The sequence below is a fragment of the Lissotriton vulgaris genome, chromosome 5 (genome assembly GCF_964263255.1).
Source record: "Lissotriton vulgaris chromosome 5, aLisVul1.2, whole genome shotgun sequence".
NCBI classification, from domain to species: domain Eukaryota; kingdom Metazoa; phylum Chordata; class Amphibia; order Caudata; family Salamandridae; genus Lissotriton; species Lissotriton vulgaris.
The window spans coordinates 1,873,974,151-1,873,995,488 of record NC_141693.1 but is presented as its reverse complement, the minus strand read 5'-3'; the positions used below and the strand labels follow the sequence as shown (position 1 = coordinate 1,873,995,488).

General features: G+C 47.4%; 1 protein-coding gene across 3 annotated transcripts in view; it reads right to left on the bottom strand.

Moving 5' to 3' along the window:
* Positions 1-2,897: 2,897 nt before the first annotated feature.
* The window catches only part of THRA (thyroid hormone receptor alpha), a 789,997-nt gene continuing 771,556 nt past the window's right edge, over positions 2,898-21,338 (bottom strand). For 2 of the 3 annotated variants that reach the window (XM_086924374.1, XM_086924373.1), the window contains 4 exons: positions 17,713-17,918; positions 13,585-13,728; positions 10,641-10,899; positions 5,752-9,417 (listed from right to left, as the gene is read on the bottom strand). In XM_086924374.1, the coding sequence (XP_086780500.1) occupies positions 9,167-9,417; positions 10,641-10,899; positions 13,585-13,728; positions 17,713-17,918 (860 nt within the window). In that variant the 3' untranslated portion in view covers positions 5,752-9,166. Of the gene's footprint in view, positions 9,418-10,640; positions 10,900-13,584; positions 13,729-17,712; positions 17,919-21,338 lie in introns of all 3 variants that reach the window. The other variant, XM_086924372.1, reaches the window with a different exon arrangement.

The window sequence follows — 21,338 nt, the reverse complement described above, 5'->3', positions numbered from 1 at the left end:
AGACAAGAAACAGGCACAATGGTATTTTGAGGAACATTGGTAGTGCTGTGACTTTAAAGTGACTGTCTCCCTCCCTCAACATCCCACCCCCGCCCTGCTGATCCCCTAGTACTGCACGCACAGACCAGCATCGGTCTTATCCAGCAAAGCTAGTTCGGGTGCATACATATCCAGGAATACCTCATCCCAAAACATTTCTCCTACTTACATTTGTGACAGGATATTCTCAATTGTGCCATTGCATACTTGACCCTGTCCACCTTGTGCCAGGGCATTAGCAACATAGTACACGTTGTATTAGGGCATTCTCCACCCAACTGAAAACAGTGGCAGGATACTATCCGCGTAGAACACATTGTGCCTGGGTTTCCACATCCCAACACAAACAGTGCCCAGGAATTCACATCCAAGCACGAATACTGCCACGGCATTACCATTCCAACCCAAAATGTGCCTGGACATTCACCTCCAAGCACAAACAGTGCCTGGGCATTCACCTTCAAGCACAAAAAGTGCCTGGGAATTCACCTTCAAGCACAAAAAGTGCTGGTCAATTTCCATCCCAACACAAACAGAGCTGGGGCATTTCATCCCAACATACAGTCAGGGCCTTCTCATTCCATCACACATCATGGCAGGTCATGTTGTTCTGCATACATCGTCATGGGGAATTCTGACCCGATCACGCCTGTACTAGAACATTTTCGACCAACAATAAAATCGCTACAGAGCACACTTCGTGTCAGGACAAACCCACATTTGCTGACAATAAACAAAAAGTATACATTTTAGTAACCCGTAAAAGTTTCTTTTGTTTGTTTTTAAAAAAATACACAGAAAATAAAACAAAATAATAAAAGCATAGCTTAGTCAGAGATGTATCCCATTCCAATAGCAGGTGCATATGTATGTTGAGGTGGGGAGGAGCAGAGGGGTGGGGTGTCTAGGACGAGCAATACATTCAAAAACATCCTCTTCCAATAACAGCAAAGGATAGTGCCCCTCCCAACCACCACCCGCCCCCTCCCCTTGCATCCTACTGAGGTAAGCGTTAGTTCACTCCCATGTTACCCCGCCCACCCCCTCCTGAAAAAAAATACGTTTGGAAAAGAAAATTGAAGAACAAAAAACCTAGAACATGTTTGCTGCGGACACAACAGGCATGCGCCCTGCGTTGGTCCTGCAGCGACGGTGGGCCCAAGGCCACGCCCTGAGCGCATCTTGCAGTGATGGAAGGGCCCAAAGCCACATCTTGAGCGCATGCTGCAGCAATGGTGCCCTAAGACCACAGCCCGAACAGAATCTGAAGCGCTGGATAGAAGCTGCACTATGAACTCATGCTGCACTGGGAGTTTCAAGCTACAAGCCCGAGGCAAATCTTGCAGCAGCTGGCACCGGATGCACTCTGGGAAGATCTGAATCAATGCACACGGGCCACATGTCCAGGTTGGATTCCTCAGCAGCCAATACAGTTTGTGTGCCCTAAGTGGATCTTGCACCAGCTATACAAGATGTGCCCTGGGTATATTCTGCAGCTGTGGATGCAGGCCACATGCCCAGATGGGATCCTGCCTCAGCCAATACAGACCTCGCAGCTTCAGCAAATCTTGCAATCGTAGATACAGGATGCACCCTTGGTAGACCCTACTGTGACAGCTCAAAAATACATGACTCCGCTACATACTGCAGCAGCTGAGACAGGCTGCACGCTCTGGGTGAATTCTGCAGCAGTAGATATACGATGCGCCCTTGGTAGATCCAACAGCTGCAGCTGATGGATGGCCGCCTTCAGAAGCTGATACAGGCTGCATACTCTTGATGGATCCTGGAACTAGAGATGCAGGATCCACCCTTGGTGGATCTTACAGCTGCAGCTGAAAGATGCATGTCTTCAGCAGCTGATACAGGCTGCATGCTCTGGGTGGACCTGCAACACAGAGGCAGGGAGCACCCATGGTGGATCCCACAACTGCAACTGAAAGATGCGTGTCTTGGGCAAGATCTACAGCTGCTGACATAGGCAAAATGGTCTTGGTGGATCCTGCAACAGCCTTGGTGGATCCTAAAGCTGCAACTGAGAGGTTTATGCCTTGGTTAGAACCTGCAGCTGCTGACAGAGGAAGCACGCTCTGAGTGGATCCCGCCACAGCAAATACAGGAAGAACACTTGGCGGATCCTACAGTTGCAACTGAAAGATGCATGCCTGGGCCAGATCCTGCAGCTGCTGATATAGGCTAAATGCTTTTGGTGGATCCTACAATAACAGATACAGGCTGCATCCTTGGTGGATCCTACAGCTGCAACTGCAAGATTTGTGCCATGGGTAGATCCTGCAGCTGCTGTTATAGGAGGCACGCTCTGGGTGGATCCTGTCACAGCAGACATAGGACAAACACTTGATGACGAACAGCTGCGGATGGAGGACATGATCCCCGGGCAGATCCTGCAGCTGCTGATACAAGCCGCGAGCTCTTAGTGGATCCTGCAACAACAGGTACAGGGGACATGCAAGGGTGCCTGCAGCAGCTGATCGACGCAACGCACCAATGGCTGTTATTGGAATAGACCATGCAGGCTCTGCCCTGGGGAAATACTGCAGCAGAGGATGCCGGCTGTCCTGGGTCAATCCTGCAGTGGTTGGTAGAGGCTGTGCCATTGAGATCCTTGCAGTGGTGGTGAAAGACGCAAAGTCAGTCTGTGCGCTGGGCAAGTCCGGCAGCGACGGGCATAAGGCCGCATCCTCTGCGAAGTGCTTTAATGCATAATAAAGTGAAGGAGCTGGATTTGTTCATACAGTTTATTGGCAGATGAAACATGAGAGTCCTCAGCGTCTCTGCTGCATTTGAGGTTTTCCATCGCTTTCTTCTTTTAAACTTTTTTCATAGTTTTCATTTGCTTTTTTTTTTCTTCCCAATTTCCTGTTTTTGTTCCCCGCGGGGGAAATAGAAATAGTTATGGGGTAGAGATTTCAAAGAGGGATAGCGCCTCACCCCGCACACTGGGCCTGAGAGTTGCAGCTAATCACTACTCATTAGACCAGAGAGAGGAGCCAGACATCTACAAAACATGCTTTTCTGATACCTGCTGCTATCGCTTTCTGTTGGCGGATTCAGCGTGGGCAAGGGGCCTTTGAAATGCTGCATGCGATGGCATCCTCTCCCGGGTAAAAATGAGAAAGTCGGAGATTTTGATGATCAGGAGTGGAGGTACCGCCCCACAAAGGGTCACAGTCAATTTGGCCCCCATTGCTGATGGTGGGGAAGTTACCCCCTGGTCCCTGATCTGTCCCTGTAGAAACGGAAGGGTCATTGTAGTCCCACAATAATTCCTTGAGTGGAAGGTGACCTGAAATGCAGATCGCCAGGCGGTCGTGGAAAAAGTTGTTGCAGATACCCAGGGCCCACTGAAAAATCTTGCTGAGGCTTGGAGAAAGAGCGTGGGTGTGGCTCTGGAGGGAAGAGGACTTCATACAAAAACAATCCTCTAAGGAATATGTACATCGAGCTCCAGGAAAGAGCGTAGCACCCCCAGTCTAGGATCAAGGGGGTCAAAGGATGCAAGTTTAGCCAAGTGGGAGGAGACAGATGTTGAGGAACACATCATGAGGTCATGGAGGGAACGAAGTTCTGTGTGTAGTTAGAAGGGGCTAGTGGGCAGAGGTAATCAGGCACATTGAGAGGCTGTGGAGGGACAATGGTCAAGTGTTTACTGAGAGGTCGCGAGGGGGCAGGGGGCAGAGGTCATGGCGGATAAGGAGAGCTGGAGGTGGGCAGGGAGAGCTGGAGGTGCAAGGGTCATGTATGGTGAACAAAGGGAACCCCTATGTATGGTTTAGGTGTCAGTGATGCACTGAGGTCAGGAGGTAAAAGTAAAATGCCCCGGAGAGGGGGCAGAGGTCATGGACAGAGATGTCAGAGGTTTAAAAAAGGCAGTGGTTGAGGAGGGACAGAGGCCAGGGAAAGCAGAGAAGCCATAGGGGCGTTGCAGGCAGAAATAGGGTGAAGGGCGTGCCAGGGTGTGCACTGGCAGTGCAGCGTGCAAAGAGAGCGTGCATTAGAATCAGCAGAGGGCAGGGCATTTACTGCATGCTCGGAAGAGGGGCAGAGACCAGGGGTGCACTGAAAGACCACGTTAAAGAGAGAGGGTTATGAGGTGCGCTGACAGGAGAGCGGTAGAGCGAAAGGGGTGCATGGAGAGTTCGAAAGAGGCGCGTGCGGGTCAAGGGTGCATTGCAAGCTACAGGATAAGGGGTAAAAGTCACAGGAAGTGCAGAGAGTTTTTAAGGGGGCAAAGGTAAATTGAAAGCCAGGGGAGGGGCAGAGGTCATGAGAGAGGGGAGGTTATGGCTGCATAAGTGGATCTCTGGGGGAGGGGTTGTCAAATTGGACTAGTTGTCCCCTTGCAACAGGAGTTCAAGGTTTGGTTTTAAAAAAACACGACTCCAGAATCAAAACATGCTCTGGAGCTCAACCATGGCTTGGGTTTCGTATATAAGACACAGTGCAGCCTGTAGAAGAGGGCTGTCTGGGAGCAAAGGAAGCCACCACCCCCTTTCCACCCTACGCTTGGGGTTACTGCTGTTTACTTTCTAAACTCAAACTACTTTTCTACGCTTTGCTTTATAAAAAAAAAACGCTGGCATAATATTCTCCCACACACACGAGGCACATGGTAATGGTGGCTGAGATAATGCTCTAAAGTGGTCTGAGACCAGTTGAGAAGGGTTATGGGGGAGGAGACAAGGAGAGGAGCAAGTGGTACATTCCTGTCCCAGAGCTGGCATTCAGAGTCCTGGCTTCTTTGAGAAGTTTGGGACTCCTAATCCCAGAATGCAATTGGCTGTGGCCATTAGGAAAGTTAGAGTATTGAGTGGTCTGTCCCTGATGGTCACTTTGAGTGGTCACCAGAGATCAGCTGCTGGGCTGGTAGTGGCACTCAGCCCTGATGGGTAGCTAAGAGGGAGACGCCTTCTGAAACGGCAGGGAGGAAATAGCCCCCACCACGGTGTCTGATATAGTCTCAGTTGGAAGGGTTTTTGGGTGCCCGAAATGGACAGAGAAATGTAGGAAGGATTTGTGCTGTGGCTATAAAGCCATTAAATCTGGTCTATGATCTAGAAAGAAAACGATGCACGAACAAGTCAACTTCTCAGGGCCGGGAGCCCTGCCAGCCTCTCAAAGTAAAACTGAAGGTGTCTTCTGTGCCTCATCACCGAAGTGAGCTCTGTGAGAATGTATTAAACAGGGGGATACCAGGTCACAGATCCCTGGGATCCGTGGTATCCACCCGAACGTAAACCAGGCTAGGGGTTATACCAGGTCAAATCTAAGTAGTTTCTTCAACACAACCCAGATCAGATCTAGAGAGAATCCCACTGTACAAGGGGAGCGGAGCTCAGATCTAGGAGGTGTAGTGAAGGCAGGGACCTGGGTGAGATGCATGCGGCAAACCCATGCAACACCCTAGACAAGATCTCACACATGCACCCAGGAAGGCACCAGGTCAAAGTAACAACAGTCTGTGAATCACGCTCCTCTTCCTCTCTGCGGATACCTGGTGCAAAATGTCATGTACACTCAGACTTTCCAGCCTAAGATGCCGCTTGGCCGGGGTGGGGAATATTTGGTGCCATCTGCAACAAGGACAAACATTCAATATTCTTTTGCAAGGAAAGGTGCAGCCACATCGAGGGTGGAGCCGGAGGAGCAAATATTTGGTGATCGCTGAAGCAAAGTGCTAAAGGGGTTTGGTTTTTTGACTTTCTTTTTTTTAGCCAGGATACTGGGTTGGGAGCCCAGCCTTTTTAAAAAAGCTTCCTGGGATCTTTAACGTCCACGTGCACGGACGGGGCGTGGTTTAACGTCTCCTCCGAAGGACTTACCTCCTATGGCTCACACTTCTCCAGTGTGGACCCCCAGTTATTGCACAGCTAGAGGCTTGGGAGCGCCCTGGCCATTTGCTTATGGGATCCCATAATGCATTGCAGACTTTATTTGGATGGAGAGGGAGATAAGGTGCCTGCGGATATCGACTGTAAAAGTGTGTGTCTGCAAAGGTTGTGCTAAGCAGCACCACACTCGTGACCTCAGACAAGTGACTTGTCTGCACTGGCTGTGAGAAGGTGGAATACATTCTGCTAAATCAATACAATTCTAGCTTTGAGAATCAGATGCGTCAGAGACCCAAGACCTCCAGGACAGGGTGACCAAGGTCCTACATTCATAACCTGCGGCTAAGGTCACTGGAATGATGCGATTCTGCAGCTGCAGCATTTTTCATATGATTATGGATGTGCAGCACTTGCCCAAACATCTGTCATCTTCTGCCTGATTTGCAGATTTTACCAAAATATTGTTTCTAGTTTAATCAAAAGTCCCTTACAATGCTATCACTCTTGTCGCGCAGTGGCTGGTCTTTTGTTTCATGGAGGGAGGTCATCCCTCAGTTGCTGATTGGTAAATGTAGGTGTTAAACCAATTAGTTGAAACCTTTGCCCATGCAGTGTTAACATGTAAAAATTACAAACTAATACAGCTTTCAAATGTGCTGCACTATAACGCACAATTTGCCTCTTCTTGCTGCTTAATTTAGCCAACTTGCTGAATCATTTGGTCTTCCCCTGCCGCATAATTCCAGTGGTCCTGCCCATGGCAAACTGCCCATTGGATTAAGGGAGCAGAAAGTGACATCCAGTGGACACGTATAATATAAAATCACCTTAAATGTAGGAGGAACTAGACTGATCCCAGTCAAGTGACCACTGAAGAGTATGACATTTGCGTAGGCTCTAGAAAAATCATGCAAAATATGGCTAAGGGCCTGGAGTAGCAGTGACTTTCAGTAGTTAGAGGTCTGATTATGGTACTGGCAGATACTGTGGAGAGAGCAAACAGACACTGGTGCAAAGATCCAGTTGTCACTCACGAATATGGCATTAGGTGACCACCCAGACAGCATCTGCTTCACAGATTCAGCCGTCACATTTGCAAAAAAGTGCTCTATGTGCACTAAAAGTTTACATTTTCATTCAATAGGAGTCAGAGTCCTGAAATGGTGCACATTTTGGGTAAGAGGGCCGAGACTAATTCGCATGTGGTTGGTCCCCATCTGTAGTGGCACAGATGAGATAAAAACAATTGATTGGAATGCAGCTCAGAGTGATTACAAGGTGCTGAGATTAATTCAATCATTCCATCCTTCATATTTTGTGCTGAATATTGTTCTTCTAAAAGGCTATTAAGGATCTTTAGATCTTCCATTTTCTTATATCCCTCAGATCCACCATTTCCCATCGGTCTGGATCTGAGTAAGAACTGGCGAGGCCAGGTGAAATTATGCATCATTCTCTAAAGAGCCCCTCTACTGAAATGAGCGCTGTAGGGTAAACTCCAGAAGCATAGGCTGTCGCTCTTGCGACGGAACATTAACTAAGCCTGCTTGTCATCGTGATGGAACAACCAGAGCCACAAAGGAACCTAATGGTGCAAAAATCGCCTGCGTGGCCAACAATGGACGCTTTCCTACAAAGATGTCGGAGTCTAAGCAATTAAGCGGCCTGCCTGTACCACAAGGGGTGCGGACTGTCCTACGATGGACCCTGGCTCTCTCATAATGGTGACTGTCTTTCTGACAAAGGCACTTGCCAGTCCCATGATAAAGCCTGCCTGTACCTCAAAGGATTCTGCATTTCCCTCGATGGATGCGGACCATCTCACAGTGGAGCCTGTTGGTCTCACAAAGGTGCTTCCGAGTTCCACGATGGAGCCTGCCCGTCCATATTACAATGGAGCGAGTCGGTCGCGCGAAGGTGCTTGCCTGTCTGATGATGGACCGTTGCTGATCCATGGAGGAGCCTGACCATATCACAATGGAGAGGGTCTCTTTTGGGGAGTTCCCTGCCTGTTCCATGAGGGAACCTGCTCGGCTCAATGAATAAACAGGGCTGGAGAAGGAAAGTGGCCTCAGATCCAGGAACACGTTTGACGCTCCCCTGGTCATGCATTCTACTTCCATGTACGATTCTATGGCTGTGCCGGGACAAAGGAAGTGTGCCAAAGGTGCTTAATTAGTGGCTATAACAAAGTGCTTTTAAATTTAAATCCTCCTCTTTTGGGGTGCATCACACAGCGAAAATGAAAATCCAATTGATTGTCTCGGTGCATAGAATTTCATGGCGGACATATACAGAATTCTGGGGTTCGGTGTGATGAGGAAGGTTGGGGGATTCTATTTCCTATGAACGTTTTTGGTCTTTTTTGTCATGAGAAGCTTTGCTTCAGAGAGACCAGGCTAAATGACTCTAGGAGCCGTCTGGGACAGGAAGTCAATCCTATTTTATGTTGTTGTTTTTTGGGTTTTTCATTTTTTATAGAGTAAAAATAAAATATGGGAGGGGCTTGGCTTAACTTTGTTTCCCAAATTAAAAAACACAAGACTTCAAAAATAGTTAATAAGACATGGAAAAAACTCATTTTGGTGATGTTAGCCGACTTAGTGCCCACTGTGCTCGAAGGCTTGTCACATAGGCATGGAAAGGAACTGCTAAAAAAAATAAAACAAAGATCAGAATAGTAGAGGATTTTGACAGCCACCTTCCATTGAGGGTATTTCCCATTACTGAAATGGGGGCACTGGTGTTATTACTGTAGTTTCTATATTACTTAGGTAAGAAAGTGTGATGCTTTATCATCCACCAAGAGATTAATTATCATTATCATCATCATCATTTGTTTCTTTTCATATTAACCGGTGTTCTTACCCAGAAATATGGAAACTGCAAATCACAGGCCAGGCTGCCATTGTAGCAAATGGGAGTACCCGTATTTACAAGATGGCTGCCATGCAGCACAGGGTGTCAATGTCAGGAAGGTATACATTGTAGACCCCATATTTCTATACTATAAGTGGCCTCTCCTAGCCTCCTTCTCGAATTAAGTAAGCAGCTATTTTTAATTGTCAGCTCTCCTCCTCCTGATGCCTTGTGCAGGACTTGGGGTACCGGGAAACATGGGGAGGGTGTAGTGGGCTTCATCAGCAACTCTGTAGAAAGTCTTTGAAGTCTTCAAGAGTCTTATTTTTGTCTTTAAATAAAAACAAAAAGGAACCCTTCCAGAAAATAAAAATCCAAGAAGGGGGGGGGCAACCCGGGTGTTTCCACTGGGATCCTCAGACTTCCTGATCTTCGAACACCTCAAGGAACAGAGGTGGAAAGAGCTCGGTGGGGCACTCCACCTTCATGTGCAGGAAGCGGCTGGCGTGGCAGGCCCCGATCATGCGCAGGTCCGTCACCTTCATCAGGAGCTTGGGCCAGAAGTGTGGAATGTGGTGCTTCCGGTAGTTGATGTAGTGTTCGAAGGCGAGGAGGTAAGTCTCTTGGCATTTCTCCACCTTGTCGACGCAGGTCAAGCCGGAGCGATCTGAAGTGAGAAAGACAACCAGCGTCAATAGGTACCCAACAGCAAGCAAAAAATGCAACAGGCAATAACAGGCATGGACTAGACTGCTGTCTGACTCTGGACTCTTATAACGAATAAAAGCTTAAAGAGAATGATTTTGTAATTTGAGAACGGACTGCTCTCTTTATCTTATTCTCAGGTTGGTGGGCCCCTGGGACCCCTATATCTTACTTTGGTTCAAGTCCTACAGGAGACCGTAATTTGCTAGAGCTTCACACGCTTTCATTTACACAATTTCCTCGTAGTAGGGAAACATTATTTTTATATTACTTTAAGTCACTAATTTCTCTTGCCAGGACCCTTAATCCTGTTCTTTGACTTGTCTCTTTGTCCTGGTGATGACCCCATAATAGCTGCCAGGTTGAAACGTTGTTTACTTACAAGACAATAACACTAGGAATCATATGTATAGATTAGACATCTAGAAGAATCCTTATTATACCACCCCAGTTATGATTGTACCCCTGGGTCTGAGGTCATTCTTACTTTGTACCTATTTCAACATTCAGTACATAACGTTGCATTTGGAATCACCTGAAGAAGTAAGTTATTACTCACATTTTTTTAGATTTATGGTTTCAAGTTGCATTTTTAATCTTGACTTCCACCTTAATTGATTTATTGCTGTGATATACTGACTGCTGCTCTATGTTTATGAAACCACAATGAACCATTGTGTTATGACAATGTATTCGATTATAGCACAGGGTTTAACTTTACTGCACATGCTCCGCTTTCAGCCTGACCGCACCTCCATGACTACGTTCTGTGCCTTACTATTACTGCACCAATACACCACTGATGATGTCTTTACTACATATTTACAGCTAGATGCCTTGACACTGACACACACATAAACCCACGTGCTTTACTCTCATCTTCCAGCTCTGCTTCTTGATTTATCTGTACACTTACAGCCATGGTCCTACCCATACCCTGCACCCTTACAGCCACGGTCCTTCTCATAGCTACATATACTTACAGCACTGCGCCTCGTCTTAACTACACACTTATAGATCTAGTGCTTACCGTAACTGCACATTTAGAGCTTTGCAACTCAAATTCACTAACCCTTCAGATATTCAGGACACTGCCTACTTGGCCAAGCTCTTTACTCTGCAGGATTAGCACAGGGTGACATATCCACCTGCCAGGCTGATGGGGAGGGGGAGTATGAGACTTACCTGAGGACATGAGCAGCACAGCCTGCAGCAGGGCCACCTCTGTGTCATCCAGATTGAAGGCTGAGAGTGACTTCCCGAGGTCAAAGATGGCATCTGACACCACTCCTAGACCACCGTTCTTCAGCTGCTCCCGCTTCACTGCCATCTCCCCACTTAGTGTTAGCGTCTCACTGTCAGGGTCGTAGCGCACCGCGGCCCGCAGGGACATGATCTCCATGCAGCACCCCTTTAGGAGGATAATCTGATCTTCACAAGGCAGCTGGGTGAGGAGGAGACAGGACAAGAGGGTGAGAGTGGGCGAGACGTTGACCAAGGCTAGACAGTGATTAGGCAAAACTGAAAGTTGGAAGGCAAGTAGCAGGAAGAGTGAGGGTGAGTGACATGGAGCGAGTGAGGGTGAGTGACATGGAGAGGGAGGTTCAACAAGTAAGATTGCTTGGGGCTTGAGATATGGAGGATGAGAGTGGGTGTGAGGATGACAGCAGGCAAGACTGAGGTGGAGGAGACTGTGTGAGCAGGTGAAAAAGTCTGGTGGAGCAGCTAACATGCGGAGAAGATGCCACAGGCTCAGGACGACAAAGTCAGGGTTAGAGTGAGAAACAGGGTGAGGTGAGTGAGAAACAGTAAGATAGTAAAAGGGGTAGGTGTGGGGGAGATCATGGATATTAAAGTAGTCAAACAGTTGAAAGCATGCATATGGGTGAGAGTGGACAAGAGTGTGTGGCAAGTAAAAGGAAGAAAAACAGAGTGAGTGGGCGAGAGGTTCAAGAAAAAGAGTAGCTGACAGGCTGATAGCATGTGAGCGCAGCAAGAGTGAGAGGCAAGAAACAGACAAAAAGGATGGGAGAGTGTGAGGGGGGAGAGAGTAAGGCAGGTAAGAGGCTGAATGACAGCAGGTGAGCGTGTGCGACACAGGGTGAAAATGGGCAGGGGACCAGAGAATTGGCAACAGCTAAGAGTGGGCGACAGACAGGTGCAGGCATGAGTTGGTAGAGGATCTGGATGTATATGTGAGCGAGAAAGCATCCACGAGGGCGGAGTGGGATGGTAGACAAGAGATTCAGGTAGGGAAATGTGGGCACTATGGTGACAGGGCAGGGTTAGTTGAGCAGGTATAACATTAGCATCAGGTGAGAGGTGCTGAGTGAATGTGGTGGGCATGACGTGTTCAACAGGCATCATTGGGGTGGACGTGGTTGAGCAGATGAACTTGGGTGAGGTGGGTTGAGCAGACTCACTGATACCCCTGCACTCAGCAGACACACGGTATCAGCGAAGAGGTTTGAGTAAATGAGAAGAGGGTTGAGCACTCAGCAGGCACACTGGGGTAAGGTTGGTTAAGCTGTGTCTCACCTGGTTCGAAGGAGACACAGGGGTGGGGTTGATCAGACTAAGACATGTTGGTGGTGAGGCTTTGTGAGCATACAAGCCATTGCGCAGACACAGGAGTATTGGTGCAAGGTAAGGTGGAGTGAGTAGACCCATTGTGGTGAGATGAGCAGACGTATTGGGTATAGGTTGGGTTGAGCAGACACTGGGTGGAGGGGGGCTGAGCAGACAGCCTGGGGTGTGGTGGGTGTGTAGGCATACTGTGGTGAGGTGGGACGAGTAGACCTGCTGAAGGCGATCTAGGCTAAGCAGACACACTGAGGGTAGAGGTGGGTTCAGCAGACTTGGTGGGCTTTGTGCAGGAAGAGGAGGTTTAAGGGAGGATGAATTCAGTTCATCAGGCACAATGAGGGCAGATGAACTGGTGCTGATGCGACGGCGACAAGGTGGCTGGGCGGGGCACGCACAGAAATGCGGAACGAATGAAGTGGTCAAATAACATCAGTGCCAAATTTGCACCAAGCTTGAATACTACTCATAAGGCTTAAAATGTTGGCCAATAAGAAAAGGTTGATTCACAAGTGAGCTTCCCTTTCAAATACAATGTGCGCCAATTTAAAGTAACACATGTTCTTTCTGATGAACCGTATGACCCACACAAATAAAGTTGATCTCAGTGCAAATCGATGGGGGTTTCAAAACATATTTCGGTTTTGGCTCATCGGTACTCAGGAACAGACCACAAGCCAGGTACACTAATATTCTGTATTGCCAATAAAGAGTACTTTAAGAGTTCAAATGTGCGTGATAAGGTAGAGTAACATTCTTATTAAGAATCAAGGCTGATAGCCAGTGAACTAAATCCCCAATATCAACCCGTTCCTATTAGTCGCAACTCCCATTATCCAACTGTTATCACGGACTACTGAGAAATAAAAACAGAATACATGTCAGTGGAAGTGTGCCTTTTGACCCAAATGGATGCTTGTATTATAATTTACAAGGTGGAACCTACCAGTCGTACCCTTCCACGCTGCTTAGTACGTGTGGTGCCGACTCTGGGGCCACACGCTTGTCTGCTCTTCTACACCCGATACAAGCTACCATACGTGTGCGCCTCCGCAAGCACATCTGCTAGTGAATGGCTGCACCATGGTGCCATATATGAAGGTTAGCCAGTCTTTTACAGCACCAAAGGTGCCACGGACTCTTATTGAGAGGGGCTTTTTTGCCAGGAAAAAGCTGTGATCTGTATTTAAGGCAACAACACATAGTTTTTGATGGACACTGGATTTAATTCTCATTGCCTTTTCAGTAGGTGAACTGCACGTGTCTAGAATACATTTGTATTTTTCTAAATTTTAAACCAACACAAACTCTGGATTTTAAAGACAAAATTCATTCCAATAGTATATAAGAAATTCTCAGCAAAGTGTTATAAAAGATAAATGTTTGAAAGTGCAGTGCCCTTAAATTAAACTCAATCAAATTGAAAAAGACACTGCTTTGGACTTTCCCAAGCATCTTCAAAAGAGTCATAGAAGCTTGTTTAGCCAACTGGAAGTTTTGCATGGCCACTCTGTTGCATTTTCTGCAAGCCTCTGACACTACTTACCTCAGAAAACATAGGTAATTTTTTGGCAAAGTCCACCACCCTGGTGATGGCCGGGGTGATAATTTTTGTAAACTCGCTGAACGCCTCCAGGTCCACCTTGTCCCCATCTGGCACAGACATGGTGCACTGCCCAATGGCATCAGGCTGTGGAGAGAAGAGGGCAATAAGAAATTGGGTTTTGGGGGGAGGGGAGGAACAATGTTAATAAATTACTATTGCAGATCTTCCTCAATAGATAAAGGGTGCAAAAGAAGAGCACACCTCAGGAATAACTAGGTACTTACCTGCCAGATGTGTTCAACTCAATGCACAACTGTTGAGGCTGGTGGCAAGCAACAGAGATGGAAATGGGTGAAAAATACACCGCAGGCTTCTGTGGCAGGGACATGGACAGTAACATGTGGCAGCCCAGGACAGAATGCTTCACATGCATTCCGAAAAGGCAATTTCTTGGGCTTTCACAATAATCTGGAGCCACAACTAGACGGCACTGCAAGCTTGCTGTCTCACCGTTCTGTATTGAAATGCTAGCCGTGCCTACAGTAAAGGCCAACACAAGGAAGAACCAGCTAGTATTGATATAAAGCACAGGAAATGGTCAATAATAAAAAAGTACTACCTGTAGTATGTTGAGGTTGGTGGGCACCAAGATGGCCACGATTCTTGAAGCTCTGCAGCAGCTCTTAGTGATTTTAAGATAACTACATTTATCTAAATAGGGATACACTATAAATCTGGCATGGATCTGTCCCTCCAGGACCGACTGGGAGAACACTGGTCCAGGTAAAAGGAAAGGAGTCCAGAGCGTTAGGAAGGCAAGCCAATCCGTTGCTGTAGGGGTGCGGCGGGGTCGCATGGAGATCTCCACAGCTAGCATGCTGCTCAGGTGGCCAAATGGTGACGCTGGTCTAATGTGGTTTGGATTCTCTGATCTGCTGGCTCATGGACATAAGGTGAGAGAGCCAGAGAGTCCACAGACATGTGCTTGAAGCCCTCCCAGGAGAACCGGACCCATGGCAGCTCCCAGGGAAAGCACAGTGGTGAGATGAGGAAAACACAACAGGTACACGAAAAGGAAATGCGAGGTACCAGAGAGAGGGAGCACCATGTTCCCCGCTGTGGTATTGACGACTGGACCCGGTCCCCTGTCCACGAGTAGTTGCACCTGACCTAAGGACATGCTACTCAAAGATAACAAATAGAGGGCAGGTTAGAATAAAGAGGTCCCACACAATATAGAGCTCCCAAGATGATGATGCTGAACATTTCGGAAGCTCGGGAGTCACCTTTATAGAGAGCAAGACGTGAATTACAGCCACTTTTAAAGTTCCATAGGCTGCTACATTAGAAAATCCTCTTTTTTGCATGGTTCCAGTCCCCTTTTCCCTGCATGATACGTTATATTTTGATTTTGATTTTGCATATTGTCAAACTGAAAAGTGTTTTTTCAGCGCAAGAGCATTCTTTATATTGTGGAAGCTGCGGCTGGCAGCGTCAGACGACAAAGAAGGGCCCAACAACAAACAACTGCAGCTTCACCTGCACCCAGACACAAAAGGGAACAATAAGAAACACTAAGTGCATCTGTAGGGATTTCATCTTTTCGTGTGTAGTGTAAGAAGCTAAGGTGACAAAAACCAACTCCAGATGTGTGTGTTGTATGTTAAATAACAGTAGTGGTCTAAATTGAATGCAGCTTCTGTTATAACGTTAGTGAAAAGGAACTTTGTAAAAGTCTGTGCAGCTTCTAGTGGGCGCACAAGGGAAGAGAACAGATTCTCGTGCAAAGCATTCGAGATGGAACCAGGACATCTGGTCCAGGGAAGGAGGCTTCCGATGATGGATGATGCAGAGAGCGCCGGACTAATTAGGGCACATTTGTCAGGGGCTCAGCCGGCCACATTTCAGGCTTGGCCCAGAGGAGAGGCTTGCTTATCTCAGTTTCAGAAAGTAGGATCTGTTCCCCTCTTGCACGGGCCAAGGCCCGTTTTTCTTGGAAGCGTGTGGAACCTGGCAGTCATTGCAAGGGAGGGGCCTTCTCGGCTTGGACGGGGCCCAGGACAGATTCAGGCATCGCCAGGAGGATGCGCTGGGGAGAGTGAACCAAGCAAATTGAATGCTTCCCTCCAGCCTTTGAAAGAGGAAAGGGACATGTCTGTCTATTGAAGAAAGAAATACAATCTACTTTCGATTGGTATATAATCTTCAGACTCCTGGCCTCCTATTACAAGAGGTGTAGGTGACAAAGAGACTTCCGGGGCCTTGAGGAGGACACCACTGGAAACATTTGAGGCTCTTGCACGCTCAGCTTTTATTGTTTGAGTTTTTTCCAATTGAGTTACAAAACCAGGCCTTGTGGCGAGGTGGAATCACTGCATCCATTATGCAGCAGCATAATCAATGTATGTAGCTCACAGGTGCACAAAAGGGCAAAGAGACGAAAACTCTGCAGTGAGCAGGACTCTGCCTAATATCTGAAACAAGGAGCACTCTACCTTGGCAGCCCCTCCTCCAATATAAGAGATAATAATAGATGTGGCAAAACGGAGCCCATTGGGGTGGTCGTGAACATTACCCCAATGGACTTTCCTTACTCCACACAACATATACACTAGGTACTTCAAAACACCCATCCCAGTTCATACAGCACATGATAGGGTGTCCAGTGCAGCCTCGAATCTAGCCTTATACAGTGAAGCATGCAGATGGGCAAGCAATAAACCAAGATTTTAAGGTACCATAGCACCTCCTTCAATATTCTGGGACTTTGAGGCTGGAGTCTAGCACACACATTTCTATGCATGCTGCGCACATGTGCCGACACGCATGAGGACACCTCTCTTACACTCTATGCAAAGACTCGTGAAGACTAAAACTACCCTCAGTACAATGGGTTTGCAATTGGGTGACAAGGGAATGCAACACACTTTCCAAGGATAGCTTTCTGCCACTGAGCCAGTGCAATGAGCCAACTCTAGAACAATGGAGTTCAAGCTTGTTATGGTGCGCCCCCTCACCCCATATGCAAATATATATTAAGCCTATTTCCCAGAATTATATTTTTGGCAATTATTGTATATAATTGCCACCTCTAAAGATATTTAATCATTCAAACTGTGAAGTTATATTCAGTTATCCATTTAAGTAAAAAATGCAACTAATAAAGACAGCCTAGTTTCCCTAAACTGTAAAAGAAATGGCGGGTGGGAGGGGTTTCAAGAGTTACTTGTATAGCGCCCCCTCCCCTCTGACACCTACTTCCAAGCCAGAGCATCCGTTGATGCTACTGAAGGCCCATCACAGAGTGGCTCACTGCCTCTCTGCGTTCTCTAAAAACACAACCCTGATTCTAGCATGATGCTCCGCTGGCCCACTGCCTGACATCAATCCATCCTCCCGCCCCCTCTTCGCCCAGTTGGATCTGGCCGCCAGTTTTAACACCTCAGCTCTAGAAGGATTTCACAACATTTGATGTCACCAATCACAAAGATTGCGTAACTCGCACCACAGCTCTCTTTCATGATGTCGGAAGGAATGTGACTGCTATGTTGAGTTGCTGCAGCGGTGTTCCCCTTTAAAGGGGCGGGGCTTATTTCTATACTACACAATACGACAACAAATGTATTGTTATTTTATTATCATTATTGTGACATTATACTAGACAGAGCTGTCCCATTACGGTATTAGAAGAACAATTTGATTCAAAACATTCTCTTGCCTGTTTATACCGGTGGCCACAAGAGTACTCGCGAGACCACACGAGAGACGGTCGGGGCACTACATACGTTTGAGGTGGGCATGACTCGCGCAGTGCTCTGTGGCTGCTAAGGGCAATCCCAGCTCCAACCCCACCTCTCTTTCTTCGGGCACTACCCATGGGGCACTTTCCCACCCCGTTACCAAGAGAGGTGTGGCACAGCGGTCAGAGCTGCAGACTTTGGAGTAGGGAGCTCAAGGTTCGATCCCTGGCCCCGGTGGCAGCACAGCTCAGCATCATGTGACTTTGGGCATTAGCTCACTTAATCTCCCCTGATGGCCCACAGCGCCTTAAGACCCTTAGTGGAGTTAGTGTGCGCTTTACAACGAGGAATTATTAAATAGGAATTATAATCTAGCGCCTGCACTCACCAGGAACTTGCGCTTCTGCTTCCAGTGGCTGCCCTGAGCATTGGTACTGCAGTGGGCATCAGTGACCACGCGGATCAGGTCCCACTCTTCGCTGGTGGGTTCCGGCCGGTGCTGCATGGACTTCAGCATTTCTTCCTTCCGCCGACGTTCCCGGTTCTCCTCGATCAACTTCCGCTTGGCTACCCTTTTGGAATCGTCCAGAACCACTGTGAGGAGAAGCAAAAAGGGTAAGCATGGAGCCTGATGGGAGTCAATAGAGTACAGGATCAGGAGGACAGGGGAGAAAAGGGTAAGCATGGAGCCTGATGGGAGTCAATAGAGTACAGAACCAGGAGGACAGAGGAGAAAAGGGTAAGCATGGAGCCTGATGGGAGTCAATAGAGTACAGGATCAGGAGGACAGAGGAGAAAAGGCTGAGCATGGAGCCTGATGGGAGTCAATAGAGTACAGGATCAGGAGGACAGAGGAGAAAAGGGTAAGCATGGAGCCTGATGGGAGTCAATAGAGTACAGAACCAGGAGGACAGAGGAGAAAAGGGTAAGCATGGAGCCTGATGGGAGTCAATAGAGTACAGAACCAGGAGGACAGAGGAGAAAAGGGTAAGCATGGAGTCGGAGGGTAGCCAATAGAGTACAGAATCAGGAGGACAAAGGAGAAAAGGGTAAGCATGGAGCCTGATGGGAGTCAATAGAGTACAGGATCAGGAGGACAGAGGAGAAAAGGCTGAGCATGGAGCCTGATGGGAGTCAATAGAGTACAGGACCAGGAGGACAGAGGAGAAAAGGCTGAGCATGGAGCCTGATGGGAGTCAATAGAGTACAGGATCAGGAGGACAGAGGAGAAAAGGGTAAGCATGGAGCCTGATGGGAGTCAATAGAGTACAGAACCAGGAGGACAGAGGAGAAAAGGGTAAGCATGGAGCCTGATGGGAGTCAATAGAGTACAGGACCAGGAGGACAGAGGAGAAAAGGCTGAGCATGGAGCCTGATGGGAGTCAATAGAGTACAGAACCAGGAGGACAGAGGAGAAAAGGGTAAGCATGGAGTCGGAGGGTAGCCAATAGAGTACAGAATCAGGAGGACAAAGGAGAAAAGGCTGAGCATGGAGTCTGAGGGTAACCAATAGAGTACAGGATCAGGAGGATTGAGGAGATAAGGCTGCGCACAGAGTCTGAGGGTAGCCAATAGAGTACAGGAGAATAGACGAGAAAAGGCTGAGCCTGGAATCTGAGGGTAGCCAATACAGTACAGAATCAGGAGGACAGAGGAGGAAAGGCTGCACATGGAGTCTGAGGGTAGCCAATAGAGTACATAATCAGGAGGCTAGAGGAGAAAAGGCTGAGCATGGAGTCAGAGGGGAGCTAATAGAGTACAGGATCAGGGGGATTGAGGAGAAAAGGCTGAGCATGGAGTCAGAGGGGAGATAATAGAGTACAGGTTCAGGTAGCGAGAAGAGAAAAGGCTGAACATGGAGTTTGAATAAAGTGATAGAGATATGTACCAACAAAGGGGCAGAGAAGAGAAAGGGATGCACTGGGTCTACAGGTGGTAGGTACAAGTATGGGCTAGCTAAGGCTCTGAGGAGATAAAGCTATGTGGGGCCAGAGGGAAGTTGATACAACTACAGCGGACCGGCCACCTTGAAAATATGTTTCACTGTGTGAGGAGGGTAGGGGCCTCATGAAAAGTACTATCAAAGAGGCCCTTCGACCACCAATAATTCCCGAGCACCATCATTAAAAAAAAAAAGGTCGCTGAGGCAGCTGCTGATGTTTTCATACAGCCTTCATGGACATTGGCTATTTAAATTCTCGACAGACAAGGTGGAAATGCACTTTTTGCAGTGGTTTCCAGCTCATCTTCTCTGCCACCGTGTTACATGGCTCCTCCTCGGCTGACCTATGTAGGAAGCCGATATGAGTTAGAACACAGTGGTGGGTTGGCAGGTCTGATACCGGTCAGTTAAGGAGCCAAAAGGAAAAAAAGATGTGCGGGGAGCAAGGGGAGATGATAGAACTATTTATTTATTTATGCATTTCTATATAGCAGGTACAGTATCCAAAAGTACTAGAGCACTTTACAATAAACATATCGCTAAAATGTCAGATTACGTAAGGCACAGAATTACAACCGTAAGATACAGTGGTGAACAGCTTGATTAGTGGCACCAAGTTCCGGAAAGAGACTAATGCAAGGAGGCAGTGCAGTAAATCAGGGCCATGGTCAAAGGCTGAGCCAAAAAGAAGGGAGAACATGTTTCCCAGTAGAGGAAGCTAAAGGTAAACCGAGGTGCAAGAGAGGGGGAAAGGCTGTGTGGGGCCAGAAGGGAGTTAATATAGCTAGGATCAGTGAAGAGGAGAAAAGGCTGTGTGTGGGGGTGAGGGGGTCTGGAGAATGGTGGCACAACTTTGGGCCAACAAAGGTGAAGATAGGAGAAAAGGCTGTGGTATGATGGATGGTGATACAGCTATGGGTTCCTAAATGGACAGTGAGGAGAAAAGGCTGTACAGTTCTGGGTCAGTAATGATACCAGTGGTCGAAGTGTGGGGGGGGGGGGAAGTAGGGGAACTGTGGGTGGAGAATCAGAGGGTGGGACTCACCCGAGGATTGGTTCAGTGGGAGGAGCCAGAGGTGTGGCTAGAATGCCCAAACATCCCAATTTTTAGTATTTGTTTGCCATTTCACTGCCCAGTTTAATCAACCAATAGATACACATGATTATTCAAGGTTATAATGAGTTATTGAAATTAAAATATATTCCCAAAGTGGGATATGTTTCTAATCACAGAATGTCCCAAATACGATAAAATGTGAAAGCCCAAGCCATTTGTCTCCGAGCCATAGAGTTTCTGTCATCAGCACTTCTCAATTTTTCCACAACAGCAGTTCAAACATGAATGGCAAAATATCCTAGTATGCAAATATTTTCTATATAATTATGGCTCTGCCATATTTGCCTCATAATGTAAGATCTGCTGCATGATCTGACCATTTAAACTAATAAATTGTTAGTAGCTCAAACGTATCAAAAGTTAATAAAAAATGTAACTTGTGTTGCTGCGGAGTGGATGGCTTATTGCAAAGGTTGACTGATCACCTTTCTCACTGCTGCATTTGTACTTTACACTGGTACTAACTAATAAGGCAAAATATTTAAAGAGACTTAGCATGTGTACACATGTCAAAATAATAAAATATCTGAAAATATACTACATTACGCTGCAGCCTTTTTTTAATGCATAATTCAGTCAACACTGTGCCATAATTTTGTCCTCCTTTGCTGCATAATTATGTCCAGTGGCCCCACAGCAGGCAACACATGTTAAAATTGCTTGTGAATGAAGCAGACAGACTATGAAGTTTGCGAACTTAGTTTGGTGTGCGTGCAAATCCTGCATTGCCAATCCCTGTTGAGATGCAGCTACTACTGCTGAAACAAGGCAATGGAGGTACCTATGGATGAGGCAGACTGGCCTCAAGGGCAGGGCCGGCATTAGCACTGGTGGTGCCCTGTGCATTAATGTTTGTTAGTGCCCCCCAATGACCACCTCTGCCATGGATTCCCTCACTACCACCCTTTAACAGTGCCCCTCATGTCTCCATAACCACACTCTCTCTCAGATGTAT